At 51.9% G+C, this 17,220-nt stretch overlaps 1 protein-coding gene across 4 annotated transcripts in view; it reads left to right on the top strand.

The window, feature by feature from the left end:
- The first annotated feature begins 2,461 nt into the window (after positions 1 to 2,461).
- Positions 2,462 to 17,220, top strand: part of SLC13A3 (solute carrier family 13 member 3) — a 76,912-nt gene continuing 62,153 nt past the window's right edge. For 2 of the 4 annotated variants that reach the window (XM_046679832.1, XM_046679833.1), the window contains exon 1: positions 2,482 to 2,721. In XM_046679832.1, coding sequence (XP_046535788.1) covers positions 2,611 to 2,721 — 111 coding nt within the window. In that variant the 5' untranslated portion in view covers positions 2,482 to 2,610. Of the gene's footprint in view, positions 2,722 to 17,220 lie in introns of all 4 variants that reach the window. The other 2 variants (XM_046679834.1, XM_046679831.1) reach the window with 2 other exon arrangements.

Below are 17,220 nucleotides of genomic sequence, written 5' to 3'. Positions count from 1 at the left end.
ATATCAATTGATGACAAAAGAAAAAGCATTTGATAAAATTCAACACCCATTCATGATAAAAACTCTCAGAAAAATGGGAATAGAGGAAAACTTTCTCAATTTGATAAGGAGCAGTTAGGAAACATCTACAGCTAACATTATACTTAATGGTGAAAGACTGACTGCTTTCTCCCTAAGATTGTGAACCATGCAAGAATGTCCATTCTCATACTCTTACTCAACCATAGGGCTTGAAGTTCTAGCCAGTGCAATAAAGCAAGAAAAGTAAATAAAGCATGCAGATCAGAAAGGAAGAAATAAAACTGTCCTTATTTGCAGACAACATGATTATCTATGTGGAAAGTCCCAAATCTGAGGAAAAAACTCCTAGAAGTAATAAATAAATTGAGCAAAGTTGCAAGATACAAGATAAACATACAAAATTCGGTTTTATTTCTATATACTAGCAGTGGATATATGGGCACTGAGAAAATAAATACCATGTACATTGCTCAAAAAATGTAATACTTATGTGTAAATCTAACAAAACATGCATGGGACATTTAGGCTGAAAAATACAAAATACTGACCAAAGAAATCAAAGAAGATCTACATAATTGAGACACATGCCATGTTCACGGATTGGAGGACTCACCACAGCAAAGATGTCAGTGCTTCTCAAATTGATATACACATTTACTGCAATTCCCACCAATATCCCAGCAAGAATTTTTGTAGATATAGACAAGATTATTCTAAAAATTTACATGGAAATGCAAAGGAACTAGAATAGCAAAAACAATTTTGAAAAAGAAGAATAAAGCGGGAGGAATCACTCTCCCCAATTTCAAGACATTCTATAGTTAACAGTCATCAAGACTGTGTGGCATTGCTAGAGGGATAGACAGTTCTATCAATGGAACAAAATAGAGAATCCAGAAATAGAGCAATCAAATATGCCCAATTGATTTTTTCTTCTTTTCTGAGGAAGATTTTCTGAGCTAACATCTGTTGCCAATCTTCCTCTTTTTTTTTGTGCTTGAGGAAGATAAGTCCTGAACTAACATCTGTGCCAATCTTCCTCTACTTTGTCTCTGGGTTTCCACCATAGCATGGATGACAAGGGGTGTAGGTCTGGCCGGGACCCCAACTGTGAACCCCAGCCCCAAGTGGAGCACGCGAGCTTAAACACTGCTCCATGGGGCACCCCCAAATTGATTTTTGATAAAAGTGCAAAAGCCATTCAATGAAATAAAGATAATTTTTAAACAAATGATGCTTCAGCAATTGGTCAGTGATAGAAAAAAAAAAAAAACCTTACCCCAAGTCTCACACTTTATATAAAAATTAACTCATGAACTTAAATATAAAACATAAAACTGTAAACTATCAAAATTCTCCTGTAAAAAATATGAGAAAATCTTCAGGATCTAGGGCTATACAAAGAGTTTGCCACAACGTATGATCCAAAAAAAGGAAAAATTGATAAATTTGATTCCACCCAAATTATAAATGTTTGCTCTGTGAAAGGCTCTGTGAAGAGGATGAAAAGACGAGCTATAGACTGGGAGAAAGTATTTGCAAACAACATACCTGACAAAGGACGGCTATCTGTCCCCTGTAAAGTACTCTCAAAACTCAACAGCAGAAAACAGTCCAAGTAGGAAATTGGCAAACGATAGGAAGAGACAGTTCACCAAAGAGGGTATACAGATGGCAGATAAGCACGTGAAAAGATGTTAAACATCATTAGCCACTAGGAAAATATAAATTAAAACGACAATGAGGTAGCTCTACACCCTTATCAGAACGGCTAAAATAAAAAATAGTGCCAACGTCAAATGCTGGCAAGAATGTGGAAAATGAAATCAGTCATACGTTGTTAATAGAAATGTAAAATGGTGCAAACACTTTGGAAAACAGTTTGGCAGTTTCTTAGAAAACTAAGGATGCAACCACCAGACAACCCGGCAATTGCACTCCCGTGCATTCATCCCAGAGGAACGAAAAGGCTCCTGCAGGCTCCGTCCGACCTGCAGGTGACCGGGCGTCTCTGGGAGAAAATGAGAATAACAGTATCTGCAAGAACAATTCCGGCTGAGCGCATGCTCTGCGCCAGGTACTGTGCTAAGCACGTTAGTTGCATCATCTCAGTTAAACTTCCCAGCGGACCTCTTGTCTGGTGGAGACCATCGCTGTCATCGCCCCCACTGCCTGGACGAGTAAACTGAGGCTCAGAGGCCGCCGCTCAAGACAGAGTCAGCATCTGAGTCCAGGTCACACTGGCAGCGCTTGAGTCCCCACGTTGTCACGGGCGAGTAAACCGCGGCGCGGAAAGGTTAAGCCAGCGCCCCGCCGCGGAGCTGGGCCGCCGCGGGTTTGAGCCCGGGGCCCCGCCGCCCTCGGGGCTGGAGTCCGCTTCCCGAGTCCTCGCGCCCAACTTTCCCGGACGTCCCCGGCCCCTTCCACCGGCCCGAGCAGGCGCCACCCGCGTCCTGCGGCGGGAGCGGGCGGAGGGCGGGCCCCGCCGCGTCCCCTCCCCCGGCCGCCGGGCTTTAAGCGGGCGCGGGCCGGGCGCGGGCAGTCCGGGCGGCGCGCTCGCTCCGCTGCGCTCCGGCCACGATCGCGCAGATGGCGGCGCTGGCGGCGCTGGCCAAGAAGGTGTGGAGCGCGCGGCGGCTGCTCGTGCTGCTCTTCGCGCCGCTCGCGCTGCTGCCGGTGGTCTTCGCCCTCCCGCCCAAGGTAACGCGTCCGCTGCCTGCGCCCCCGGGCCCCCCGGGACCCCGGGGGCCGCGCCTCGCAGCACCCTCTGCTCCCCAGCCGCTGGCGTCCCAGGCTAGACCGCTTCGCCAGACCCCTTCGGCCCTCTCCCCTTTACCCTGCCGTGGGCCGCTGTGAACCCCCCCAAGCAGTGTCCCCCTGTCCCAGCTGTTCTTGGAGCCCGGGTCCCACCCGGCCATCTGGATCTTCTCACTTCTACAGGACTGATTCCTCTTTGTTGAGCTCCAACTATGTGCTGGGCGCTGTGTTGCACATTTCACTTGATAATCACAAGGAACGCTAAATGAATGCCAAGCTGTGTGACTTGGGGCAAGTCCCTTAACCTCTCTGAACTTCAGTTTCTGCCTATGTAAAAATGGGGGACGTGACAGTGCCAATCCATATCCATCCAGGGTTGTGAATGTTAAATGAGGCAATATATGTCAATCTCTTAGAACTGAGCTTGGTACACAGTAAGTGCCTAGTAATGCACTGGCTGGTCTTATTCCAGGCGTCTTACATGATGGGGACAGCCAAGATTTAATCAATGCTTACCTGGAGCAAGGTGCAGTGCTGAGCTTTGCCTTACAGTGCATCATGTCATTCAACCTCTCAGTGCCCCTCAGAGGGCAGAATTATTTCCCCCATTTCTGGCAGAAGAGAAGTGAGGATCAGAGAGATCAACTGACTTGCTCAGAATCACACAGCAAGCAACTGAGTGGGGATTCAGTCCTGGATTGTCAGACTCCAGAACCCGACCTGTTTCTAGACTCTGAAAGAAAGTAGTCCATAGAAGATCAAAGGCTGTGGACTGAGTCCTGCGTGTCATGACAAAAATCAATACCAGTGGGGGCTGGAAGAAGATGGGACCCCGGGTTCCTGTTGGGTCCCTAACCTGTGCCCAGCCCATCCAGGGCATAATGGGAAGGCACTAGGTTCGTAAGACAAGGCTTCTACCTGCAGGAAGTTGCTTTACCATCCCTTAATGAGACATTAGATGTTGATAAAAATAGAAGTAAAGAGAGGGTGTACTTTAGTGCTGTATTACCCAGACTCCATCAGCGGAGACCAGGGGAGCCGTGAGAGGTGTTCAGAGAGGGCTGCCTGGAGGAAGGGGCCCTCCTTGGGCGCCGGGAGTGAGGAGGTGATACCAGGTGGTGCCAAGGAGATCCAGGGCTAATACACCGCAAGTTCTTTAGTGTGGAACTATCCAAGCTGTTAGGCTTTCCTGACCTGGCAGAGAAAAACGATAAATGCCAGCATCAGGAGTAGGTCACTTTTTCAAAAACCAGCTCATCCGGGGCGACTTGCTGACCTCAGGACCTCGGACAAACCTTTCTTCTTTGGGTTTCGCTGTCTTTGTCTGTCACATGGGGCGATTGCCATGCTAGCCCCCAGAATCGCTGTGAGGGTTGAGCGAGGAAGTCACCTGGCTTTGTGAGGCATCGTTGGTGGAAGGACGGATGGTCTGCGAGGTCCCAGGTGGAGCTCTGGGGACAAAGAGATGAAACACACAGGCCTCCGTCTCCGCGGCAGGGGCTTCTGAAAGCTTCCCTCTGCTCTGCCCTCTAGCAGGAGCTGGGAACCCGGGGCAGATCCCAGTGTGACGGGGCCAGAGCGTACAGCATTTGAGGGGCTCTCTTTAGGAAAAAGTGTGCAGCTTTGCAATGCGAAATTCACTACAGGGCTTGGCAGGGCGTCGGGGCTTAAGCTTCATCAGCTTCGCAGTGAATCCGCTTCCGGGTGAACCCTGACGCGCACAGATGATGCGGAGTGCCTGTAGCCCCTGCTGCGGTGGTCACCCTCATAAGTAAGGTGTTCCATTGAATGCTCAAGTCATACTATGTGCCAGGCACCATGCGAAGGGCTTCTCAGGCCTTGTCCCATATGATGTCCACATAACCAGGGAGGCAGCTGCTATCAGCATCCCTATTGAACAAGTGGCGAAATGGAAGTTCAGCAAGGGACTTGCCCAAGGTCACACAGCCTGTACAAGCTGGAATGCGGTCTGTACTCCTAACCACTGTGCTGAGCATCCTTTCCTTATTCATAATTCAGTTAGAACCTCTCCTGGTCCCCTCTGGTTCCCTGGTGGGAGCTTTTGTGTGGCCCTTGATGTCACTACCTCTTTAAGTGGCTCATAAACCAGGGCCTGCTCCCAGGAGGCAGGTCTGGCTTCTTGGGAGACCTTAGCCTCCCTCAAAATCTGTATCAGCATACGCGAAGCCCCCTCCCCCACATAATAATATATAGAGAAAATTATCATCATTATATTCTTGGATTTGCATAATGACATGTTTCTCAGTCTAATGTACAAGGTCAATAAAAGTATCCTTAGAGAACATTGAACAGAGGACATTGCCGTTTTTATTGATCTGTGACATGCATTTAAAGAAAACAGAGTGGGTGTACTCTGCAAACACAGCTTCCAGATAATTCCCGGATCTTAGCCAGTTTTAGCCCTGTGATGACCTCCCCAGACAAAGGCCGGTGGTCTAACTGAAAACCATGGTGTTTGCCGCACAAATGCAGCCTCAGTGCAAGTGTCCTCGGTGTCCACCCCACCCCCGGCGTCAGGTTGCCACTCCTAAGCGTCTCTTACCAGAAACTCTGGACCCCCCGTACGGGTCATGTTGTACAGGTGGAGTCCTAGAAACTTTTGCAAAATCGCGGATATCAGATAAGGACAGAAGTGTGAGATGCTTGGGCATTTCCATTTGCCTCTTGTTGGGTCCTGGTTTTCCAGCTTGATGGCGTCTCCAGGCCACCACTGCTCTAGTGTTCTGGGCATCTGTGTGGTTGGAAGGGTTGGCCCTCATGCACCTGTGCCTGGGTGACTGGTGAGCTGGTCTGCAGGGCAGAGCTGGGGGAACAATTCTTACATTATATCCTCCTGGCTCAGGACCGCAGTCAGCAGGGACAGGAAGGAGTGGGGTGCTCTTCTGGAATGCAGTGGCTGCAATTTCTAGCGCCACGGGAGAGCTCAGCTCTTGCTGTGAAGAGTGCTGGAGACTTAGGAAGTCAGGGCGCCGCTGGAGGGACAGCCTCCTGGTTTTCCAAGAATGGCCATCCTGGGAGTTGGAGGTTTGGAGAGTGGCCGTGGGCAGTGGTGGGTACAGACGAGACTGTGAAAGCAGGTTTGCCAGTAAGCTCCAGCCCCAAGTGTTTGCAGAGAAGTCCTGCTTCCTTTCCTGCCTGGCCCCCACTCAACGCAAATTAAGCTGGACTGACCATCTGGCCAAGATGAGTTGTTACAGTGGGTACCCACAGGTGACTCTTTCTGAGGATGCTTTGAGGAGGAGGAGTTTTGCGGTGTTCTAGGCAGGACTGCTACAGAGTGTTGTGCAGGCTGTGCACTGCACAAAGGGCCTTGAGGAGGCAAGTGAGACTGAACCAGTCTGTGCTGCACACGCCGAGCTGTGCACCGTGGTGCTGGATCCGCCTGAGGAAGGGCCCCTCTTCGTGTTGCACAAAGGTAGGAGCTCTGGCTGGCAGCAGACTTGTTCTGGGCTGGCGGATCTTCTCCGGGGATGGTAATACACCTGTAAGGTCAGGGCTCACTTTCTTCCTTTTGTCTGATTCTTGGGTGGGGGGATTTAAGTGGGTGACCAGGAAAGTGGTCATTTCATCCCCAGTTTTGAGTCTTTGGCATCAGAACTGGGTTTTCATCCCACATACTTGCTCTGTGACCTTGGGCAAGTCCTACTCCTCTGGGCCTCCGTGTCTTCATTTATAGCGTGGCTGTAATGTCGCCTTCCTCCCCGGCTAGTATTTGGGCACGATGAAATCGTAGACTGTGCCTGCACGTGACTTCTTCCGTGTATCCAGTGCTCAAGGTGTGCTCTCACACTCCCATTCTGCAGACGGGGAAGCTGAGACTCAGAGCAGTTAGTGATGGACAGAGCGTGGGCATAGAGTTGGGCAGACCTGGTTCGGGGTCTTGGCTCTCAGCTATGAGACGGGGTAGCCTGGCTGGGAGACTTAGGATTTCCGAGCCTCGGTTTCCACACTGTGAAGTGGAGAGGCCTCCCGCCCCCAAAGGGCTACTATAAGACTCAGTTACGGGATGATACAGAAATTGTCCAGTGCGATGCCAAACAGAGAGTGAGAGTTTATGATAATAATAACTGCGGACCTTTTCTTTTCACGTTTATCCTATGCTTTTTTCCATGTCTTTCACATTTAGCTCATTTACTCTTCACATCGGCCTTAAGAAGTAGGAATAATGATTATCCCCGTTTTTATAGATAAGGAAAGTGAGGCACAGAGCAGTTAAGTAATGTTCTCGAGGTCACATAGCTACTAAATATGCTTCAGTCACTTCTCCTCATTCTTGGTCCTGGATTTTGGAAGATGGGGTGGCCAGGATTCTGAGAGGCCCACGAGCCTCCGTCTAATGGGAGTTTCCTCGGAAACACCCTGTGGATCGAACACCTTCTCTGGGCAGACACTGCCTAGCGCTTTTAACTTGCACCATCTCACTGAACCCCAGAGAGCTCGGACAGGGGATTTGTCCACATGCACCCCAAAATGGAGTGCGGTCTGGTTTGGTTTCCATCATCTGAATACCACCCACATCATTTTGGCCAGGTCCCCTTACCCCTTCATATGCTCCCATTATTTCCCAATTTTTTACATGGATGCCTTATTGCCCTCCCCTCCTTTTAAAAAAACTTGAATACAATAACTTAAAAAGGAAATTTTATGTCAGAACCATGTATGGAAAACCAGGATCATGAATGACTAATAGAAGAAAACTAGCAATAAATAAATAAACGTCCAATGTTAGTTGGCTACCTACTGCCGCCTGCTTGAAGCCAAGGGCCTGAGCCCCGCCCTTTCTTTGTTACAAATGGAAGGAAATGATCAAGAGAGGTGTTTAAGACAAGCTAGTGCCGAATTGAGACTGTTTTGGAAGGAATGAGAGGAAGAGAGAATCAGAAGAGGAGTGACCTCACTGTTCCTTACTGACCTTCTCTGAATGGTCTGAAGTCTTCCAAAGTTGGCCTTTCATCTCAAGAAATACTGGACACGCTGCCTGTGTATGTGTCTCGTCTGGAGATTCTCGAGGTTGGCTGTCAGCCTGGCTGCTTGGTTTCCTCGACTGTAAACTGAGGGGGCTCCTAGATGACCTTCTTTTCCCCATGACACTCGGTCGCTGTCAAGTGAAGGAAATCTCCCAGCATGTGGTTGGCGGAACAGCGGCCCATCAAAGACGCCTATGGCCTAGTTCCCTGGAGCTGTGCATGTTATCTTACGTGGAGGAGGGGCCTTGGCTCATGTGATCCAGCTAAGGATCCCAAGATGAGGAGATTATTCTGATTATCCAGGTGGACCCAATGTAATCACAAGGGTCCTTACAAGAGGGAGGCGGGAGGGTCAGAGTCAGAAGGCAGCATGATCTGGGCCCACAAGCCAAGGGATGCAGGCGGCCTCTGGAAGCTGGAGAAGGTGAGGAAGGGACTCTTCCGGAGCCTGCAGAAGGATCCAGCCCTGACGACGGGACGTGTTGAATGGAGCCCAGTGAGTGATTTCAGACTCTGGCCTGCAAAGCTGTAAGAGAACAGCTTTGTGTTGCTCTAAGCCGCTGGGTTTGGGGCACTTAGTTACAGAAGCAACAGGGACGGCATACACGGCAGAACCACGTTCACAGACGTGTCCCGTCATGCGTGCCCCCGTTCCCGGGGGGCGAACCCTGGTGTTCAGGGGCAGCCTGGTTTGGTGAAGAAGGTCCAGCCTTGGACTCATCTGGGTGAGCTCAGCTCCAGCTCCCGCCTGAGCCATGTGATTCTGGAAGTGTTCCCCTCTCCGAACCCTTTTCCCCATCTGAGAAGCAGATTTATTCGTGGTCCTTTCCTCTAGAATTTTGTGGTGAAGAAATAGGTTCATATATACAAACAATCCATCTTAGATACCCATACATTTTGGTTCTTTCACAATCTAACCTTTACATATTTTTCCTTGGAGGGCTCTTTGAAGCCAATTGGGGGGGAAATGGGAGACGCTTGTAGCGGTGGAATGGGCTGTGTTGAAACGGTCAGTTCTAAGCCTCAGTTTTCTCATCTGGAGAGGGGGTCTCCTAACACTTCCACCTCACGGTGTGTGGGGATGAAATGAGTTCACACGTTTGAGGTGCTTTGCGAAGTGCTGGCTCGTAGTTAGAGCTCAGTAGATGTCAGCTATTTTCACTGTAATCCCTGTCACCACATTTCAGAACTTAGCGATCGTTCTAGTTTAACTTCCACAAAGAGGAAGCTTCAGGAGGCCTGGAAAAGGAAGTGGGCTGCCTGAGACCTCGCAGTGAATGAGTGGCTGGTGGGGGCGGGCTCCTCCATCCCCTCCCCTTGTCCACTGATCCCCCATCTCAGCCTCGCGGTCATCAACGCTTTAGAACAGCGACATTTCATTTAATCTCTGACGCCTAACTTCTAGGTAAGGGGTGAGGGGACTCTGAGGTCAAGCTCCCTTATTTCTGTTGAGATCGTCGTAACCCTCAACAAAGGGTAAGAACAGCTCATGTTTATTGATCACGTACTAGGAGCTCTGGCCCGCTGGCTTCCTCTGCTCCAGCCACACTGGCCTTCTTACTATTTCTGAAATATGCCAAGAGTGCTCCACCCCAAGGCCTTTGCACTTGTTCCCTGTGTCTGAACTGCTTTTCCCAGATGTCTGCGAGGCTGCTCCCTCACTTCATTCCTCTTAGTTCAAAGATAAGCCTTCCCTGGCCACCTGTCTGAGGGAGAAAACAGCAAAGCCTTTACACTCCATTCTCCTCCCTGCCTTCTCTTTCTTCCTGGTCTTTATCACTATCTGGAGATGTATGATGTATTTAAGGAATGGGCAAGTCAGGGTAAGCAGGTTTAAGATTGGTGAATTTAGATCATTTCAGTGGGCTCTGGGACAAAGGGGCTGTCCCTAGTTGTGAGGTGCCTGGCCCGGGGTGATTAAGGCAGGTGGATAGTGGCCTGGAGTGAGAGAGCCAGTGAAGGAGAGGGTTGGGAGTGGGTTCTGGATGGGTTGGTTTACATTGGAAAAGCACACACACACACACACACACACATGCACACACATACACACACACAGGTGAGTTGTTTACTATCTCTAGGAATTAGCGAGCCGTGGGAGGGGCTGACCCTCCAGGGTCAGCAAGGTCTCAAGATGTCAGAGCATCACATACAGGAACAAGAAAGTAGGGTTGTTACGATCTCCCCTACTCTTCTCTTCTCTCCCTGCGATCCAGCCTCATGGGCCTTCTTTTGGTTCTTTAAACCTACCAAGCTTGTTCCTGCCTCAGGGCCTTTGCACTTGCTGTTCTCTCTGCCTGGAATGCTCTTGCCTCTGATCTTCCACAGCTGGATCCTTCTGGTCATTCAAGTTTTAGCTCCAATGCATCTCCTCCAAGGAGTCCTCCTTGATTACCCCTTCGCAAGAACACTTGACCTCATCACCCCACAAAATACTCTCTAAAACAGCCTCCTGTTTTATTCCCTCCGTGGCGTACATCTCAATCTGAAGCAATTGTTATTTGTTCACTCTCCGCCTCCCCCATGAGGCTGTGAGCCACATCAGGGCAGGGCCCATGTCTGTCTTGTTCCCCCAGCATCCCTAGTGCCTAGGACAGTGTCGGGCACACAGGAGGTGCTTGGTAAACAAGTGAGTGAATGAATTTGGATTTGAACCCGGCTGTCTCTGATTTCAGAAGACGTGCATTTTGTAACACCCCAGACTCCTCTCGGTTGATGAAGAGCTGCGCTGGAATCAGAGTTTCCAGCCATTTCGTTTTCAGCTGGGAAGGCAGAGGCCCCGAGGGGGCGTGGAGGGACTCTCCCAGCCCGGTGGTCCTGGTGCCCTCCCCGCCCATTTGACCCGTCACCTCGGAACCGCTCTTCTGAGGCTCAGCCAACTTTCCGCTGCCCGGAGCTCCTGCCAGGTGTGTAAACAGGCCCTTGTGATTCCTGGGGAGGTGGCGGGGGGCAGGATTGTGTTTCCTGACCTGGCTTGGCAGGACGGGGCCCTCCGGACGGAGGAGCAGGATTTCCTGACACCCCCACACCTTGAAGACACAAAGTCAGCACCCTTGCTAGGCCGGACCCTGGACAAGTGACACAGGTGCGTGCAAACTGCTCCCCGCAGCTGAGAGGTCAGGGAGGAGGCACGCAGGGCCACGCCACCTCCTGGCACGTCGTTTCCCTCCCCTGAGCCTCAATTTCCTCATCCACAAAGTGGGGGTAATGAAACCCACCTGCTGGGAAGACTCAACCGTGCCTGGCGCATAGTAGGTGATCAATAAAGGATGTGGCTGTTGCTATTACGCACAAAACAGGGATACCAGGCCATCGGCCCTGTCTGCTTGTCCCCGACATTCACAAGGCAGGGACAGCCAATGAGAATGAGCCTGTGCTGGGGGTTTGGGGGGGGGGGGCTGCGGGTTATGATGCACAGAACAGATCCCCAGTCTGATAAAGACATCGGAAATGCGCTGGGGAGGCCAGCCCGCCCCTGCCACCAGCCCAGGGGTCCCCCTGGCCAGTGCGTTTTGCTCTCCTCTCCTGTGGGGGTCCTTACCAGCAGCCTGGGCTGAGAGGGGGATTTGATTTCAGCCATGTTAAGCTCTCCTGCAGGAATGTGCCGGTCTCTGGGAGGCTGCATCCAGTTTGTTGATGTCCGGGCTGCATGCCTTATTCATGCCCTCTCTGTCCCCCCGGAGGCCTCCTGAGAGCCGCAGCCAGCACCGCTCTAGCGCTTATTAAGTGCCAGGCACGGTTCACAGCACTCAGGATATGCTTGCTAGCTCATTTATGCTCGCACAGCTCAGTGGGGCACGTGCTGTTATTAGCCACCTTCACAGATGGGGAAACTGAGGCACAGCATGGCTTAGCCACCGGCCCAAGCTCCCACAGCTTGGAAGTGGCAGAGCTGGGGTTCTAACCCTGGCATTCTAGCTCCAGAGTCTGTGCTCTTAGCCACGCTGTGTGACGCAGGGGATGGACCCATTTTACAGATGAGAAGGCCGAGGCTCAGAGAGGGGGAGCCACTTACCAGGCACCTCACAGCCGTTGAATGAGAGGTCGGGCTGGCGTTCGAACCTAGGTCTGCCTTGTTGAAAGCCCACGCTCCTTCATGGCTCAGTGGAAGCAAAGCGGGAAGGAGTGAGTGTGCTGGATGGAGTGGAGGACGTCAAGAAAGGCTGCCCAGAGCAGAGACGTGTCATTCTGATGCTGGAGTAGGAGTTTGGAATTCCCAGGGAGCTCTCTGGAGACAAGAACTAACATGGGTGGTCAAGCATTATGGGTAGGAGCTTGGGTTTGTCTGCTTGGGTTCAAATCCTGACTTTTTCATATGCTGTGTGATCTTGGGCCAGTTACTTAATCTCTCTGTGCCTCAGTTTCCTCATCTGTAAGCGGGTATGAGAATAATCGATGATGCTTGTAAAGGGCTCAACAATTGTTGGCTACCTTCATAGACAAATCACCTGCTGTGTTCTGGGCTCTGGGAAATACTTTAAATCAGTGGTTCTCAAGTGTTTTGCTCCCCAGGAGACATTTGGCAATGTCTGGAGACATTTTTGATTGTCAGAACTCAATGGAGGTGCTGCTGGCATCTGGTGGGTGGAAGCCAGGGATGCTGCTGAACACCCTGCCATGCACGGGACGCCCCACACAGAGAGCTCCCAGGCCCCAAATGTCAGTGATGCTGCAGCTGAGAACCACTGCTCTGAACGCATTCGCTCTTCTGGTCCCCGGACAAGCCTGTGAGGCAGCCCTCGTCCCACTGTCCGTCAAGGGGACGGGGCCTTGGGGAGGGCCGGGCCTGCTCTGGGCACAGGCCTGGAGCAGACGGCCTGCGGGGTGCAGAGGACTGGGAAGCGAGGGCGTTCCAGGGCAGATCAGCCGGGCCCCAGCCTGGCTCAGAGACTGCTAGGCTCCGCGGGAGGCAGCTGGCCCGTCCCCTCTGCCCTCAGGGCCCACAGCGGGCAGAAAGGCCTCTGTCCCTTGGTTGGGAGCAACAACAAGAGAAGCCCTTGTTCACTGCCACCCACAGCCCCGATTGTCCCCTGGCTTTCACATGCCGATCGCACCTTTCTCCCATGACAGGCCGCTTTTCTGGCTGGTTCTGGAGGCCTGGGTGGGGGGAGGGGAGTGCAGGAAATTCTTCCTGCCCCTTTTAACTCTTTCCTGCCCCCTCCTGGCCCCTTGGGCTTCTCTGGAAAGGGCTGGGACTCAGCAGACCTTCTCGTGGTGCCGGAGCCGGGCAATTTACAGCAGAGCCCGAGCCCAGGAGCGTAGGCAGCTGCCTGAGACGGGGCGTCCAGCCTGGGGAGCCTAGTGGCAGCCTGCTGCAATACCCTGCCGGCCACCCGTCTCCCGCCTCTGCCTGGGCGCTGGGGAGACTGAGCCCTATTCCCAGAGGACCCTCTCACCCCTGCTGGACTGCCGTCGACCTGGGAGACCTGGCTCCATTTCCTGCTCCTGATCTTTTTCTTCTGTGGGACCTGGACCTCCTCCAGATCTCGGCTTTCCTCCTTCAGAAAAGGGGTCTGTCCAGAATCACCAGGCTCATGTGTCCCCCAGAGTCACTTTCTGAGGAGGAGAGGGCCGCATTGTGAGAGTGTGAACTCCTGTACCAGACTTCCTGGCCTCCAGTCTTGCTCTCCCACTATTTGGCTGTGTGACTCTGGGCAAGTTACTTAGCCTCTCTGTGTCTCAGTTTCCTCCTCTGTAAAATGGGAACACTGATAGGACCTGCATCACAGGGGTGTTGTGAAGATTGGTTCATGCCCCTGAAGGACTTTGGGCTGTGCCTGGTGCATGAGAGGTACCAGGGACATGTCTGCTCCTGGTATCGTTATGACTAGTAGCAAGAGTAGTGTCATTTGCGTTACAAATGCACCTGGGGATCCCATCGCCGGGTCTGGCAGCGCATTCTAGGGCCGAGCCCTGCTCCTGACTGCTCTCGGCATCTTCCCTTTGCTCGTGTGCGGCCTCTTGGGTTCTCTGAGCCTCTGTTTGCTCCCCTACAGGATGGCATAAGGCTCAGCTCCTCGGGGCTTGCAGAGATGGAGCAAGATAGTGCTTATTTAGAGGAAACCCTTGCCCTCTGCCCTTGTGCACGATTGGGGGCATGTAAAGTGGCGCAGCCACTACGGAAAACAGTGTGGGGGGTCCTCAACCACCACAGGATCCAGCAATTCCACCTCTGGGTATTTAGCCAAAGAAAATGAAAACACTAACTGGAAAAAAATACCTGCAGCCCCGTGTCCATTGCAGCATTAGTTACAGTAGCCAAGACACGGAAGCAACCTCAGTGCCCACTGATGGGTGAGTGGATAAAGAATATGTCACACACACACACACACACACACACACACACTCACTCACTCACGGACTATTGCTCAGCCATGAAAAAAGAGTGACGTCTTGCTATTTGTGACATGGATGGACCTGGAGAGTATTGTGCTTCGTGGAATAAGTCAGACAGAGAACAGCAAATACCATATGATTTCACTTATATGTGGAATCTAAAAAACAAAACAAACAAAATAAAACAGAAACAGACTCATAGATACAGGAAACATGAGTCTGCAAATCTCTGACAAAGAGCAGAGACTTCAAGGCAATTGTGCACTTGCTGCTCTCTGGCCTGGAATGCTCTTCCTTCACATATGCTCAGGGCTCACTCCCTCACCTCTGTCAGGTCTTTGTTTAAAAGTTCCCTTCTCAGTGAAACCTTCCTGACCCTAAACTTGCACCGCCCCCCTTCTCTGCTTTTTTTAAATTGACATCTAGTTGACATACAATATCCCATTAGTTTCAAGTGTACATCATAGTGATTTGATATTTATATATGTTAAGACACGATCACCACGCTAAGTCTCGTTACCATCCGCCACCATACAAAGTTATCACAGTATTATTGACTATGTTCCTTATGCTGTACATTGCATCCCCATGACTTATGGTCTTTAATGGCAAGTGTGTGCCTCTTAATCCCTTCGCTTACTTTGCCCGGCCCCCAACCCCTCCTCACTCTGGCAACCACCAGTCTGTGGTGGGAGTATGGTTGGTGCTCAAGAAACATCAAATGGTCTTCCTGGGTCCTTGTGACAGCCCTTCCCAGGAGACGGACCCCTGGCCCCTGATCATGGAGAAACTAAGTTGAAAAGCCCAGATGGGATTTAAAGGCAGACCCCACCCCAATACCTGCAGGTCGGATTTCACTTCAGCCAGAGAAAGTGCAGCCTGGTGGTACAGGCCTCCAAAGGTGTGGGAGGGGCAGTCAGAGGCAGGGGGTAGGTGGAGAAGCCCTGAGTGGGCTTTGGATGCACTCCTCCACCCCATGTTGGGAACAGAAGGACCCTCTGGACAGATGGGGAGATGAGGCCCAGAGAGGGTAAGAAGCTGCACGAGGTCACACAGTGAGTTGGCCTCTTTTTCAGGACAACTTGTTCTGTCCTCCTGGGTCTGAGTCAGGCCACTGGGGGCTCCTGGACCCAGTGCAGCCCCTCCCCACCCCCACCCCCCTGACTGGCCAATGAATGATTAGTGAGGCCTGGCAGCCGTGGCATGTGAGCCGCCCCAGGAGCACTTTTAATGACGGCTCCAAGCACTTGAACTTGTTACAACTGCTGCTAATGAGTCCAGGGGTCTAAGACGCTGCAGTCCAGAGGAAGGGCAGGAGGCTATGCTCAGAAGTCTCCTGAGGCCAGTCACCCCTCCACCTTCCCTCTCTCCCCATTGAGTCTTCGGCCCACGTGGACCCAGGTGGCTCCTAACTGCTTTCTCCAGGTGTTTCCAGGCACAGGAGACGGGAGGAGGGAGCCCTGGCTGGGAGTCAGAGACCCGACTTCTGGGCTCCCTCGACTATTTCCCTCTGGGTCACCCTCGGCTAGTTTCTGGCTTAACCCTCCATGCCTCAGTCTCCCCGTCTGGAAAGTGGGCATGCTAAAATCAGTTCTGCTTTCCCTCCAGACTGAACAGACCCAGAGACGCTGTGAAGGGGCCTGTCAAGTGCTTTTCTGTTGAGTTTCTGTCCTTTCCTTTCCTTTAATAGAAGCTGCCAGAGTGTGTGAGGAGCAAAAGTCACACTGAGTGTAGAGGGCTCAGCCCAGCACATCGTTAGTGCTCGGGAAACGCTGGCTGTCACCATCGCTGTCATTCCTCGGTGAGCCTGGGCCTGGGGCCCTGAGCTCTCACCACGGTGGAAATCGTGGCTTCCTCCCTTGCCAGAAATGCACATGTGGATGAAGAAGTTGCAGAGCCTCTCTCTGCCTCAGGTCCCTCATTTCTAAACAGGGCTTTGTGCGACAAGCTGCTGACCGAATGCATGTCAAGGGCATGGCTTGGTGCTGACCAGTGTAAGGCCTCAGTTCAGCAGTAGCTTTATTATTCTCATCTACCGTTCACACTGAGGCAGTGTGACCTTGGGCAAGTCACTCAAGCTCTCTGAGCCACATGTAACCGGGACAGCAGTCGTCGCTGCCTCATGGGCCGTGGGTGGAGTTTCACAGGGGAGTGCACGGGAACCATGCCTGGCACGTGGTAAGTCCTGGATGTGCAGCCATCTCGTCTAGCGATGCTCTGAGGCAGTGAGGGAGAGTCGCTCCCGAGATGGGGGCAGAAATGCTCCCAGAATCCCAGGGCTTTCAAAGAATGGCCACATCTGCGTTCCCTTTGATCTCCCTCCCAGCTCTCCGGATGGCATAATATGCCTCCTAATTTACGGATGAGGACACGGAGGCTCGGAAGGGACACCGGTCAGTCCAAAGCTTGTAGCTCATGAATGGTAAACTGGGATTTGCCCCTGGGACTGTGTGACTCCTGGTGGCCTTGTCTCCCCAAGCCTCACTGGCTGTATTTAACTCCCTCTTCTCAGGTGGAGGCCTCCTGCCTACGTGCCTCTTGGTCTCGGCAGAGAGAGTTTCTCTCCAGTTCTCTCTCGTCTTGCCAGGCTGGGTCCTTGACCTGGGTCTGTTGTGTGTGTGCTCCAAACTCCTTTCCCTTTGGGGTCCGTATCCGTGTGCCACCTACAGTCCTTAGCTTCATCCCCACCGAGCAGACCTGAAGTAACTCACGGATCATTGGGGCGATACTTCTAGTGTAAAGAGGGCAAGAAGTGTGCTCGGAGTAACAGAGCCCATCAGAGTAGATAATATTTTGAACATACGTATTGCTTACTCTATGCCATGCCTTGCTCCCAGTGCTTTACCCGTATTAACTTATTTAATCCTGGCAACAAGAACTCTGTGAGGTTGGAATTCTTGTTATTATCATCCCCATTTTACAGATGAGGAAACTGAGGCACAGAATTAAGTCACTTGCTCTAGGAAGTGGTCGAGGCAGGGTTCGAACCCAGGTGCTCTGGTGATGCTCGTCACTCATAGGCTTCTCTGAGTCTTGGGTCCAGATTTCAGCCCACGTCTAGCTCCCTGACCACTTCTCTTTCCACTGACCCCAACAGCTCCTGCTCCTTCGGGGCTGGCTG

This window comes from Equus quagga, chromosome 12 (assembly GCF_021613505.1).
Source record: "Equus quagga isolate Etosha38 chromosome 12, UCLA_HA_Equagga_1.0, whole genome shotgun sequence".
NCBI classification, from domain to species: domain Eukaryota; kingdom Metazoa; phylum Chordata; class Mammalia; order Perissodactyla; family Equidae; genus Equus; species Equus quagga.
Note: the sequence above shows the minus strand (reverse complement) of the source record. Positions and strands in the feature narration are given on the sequence as shown.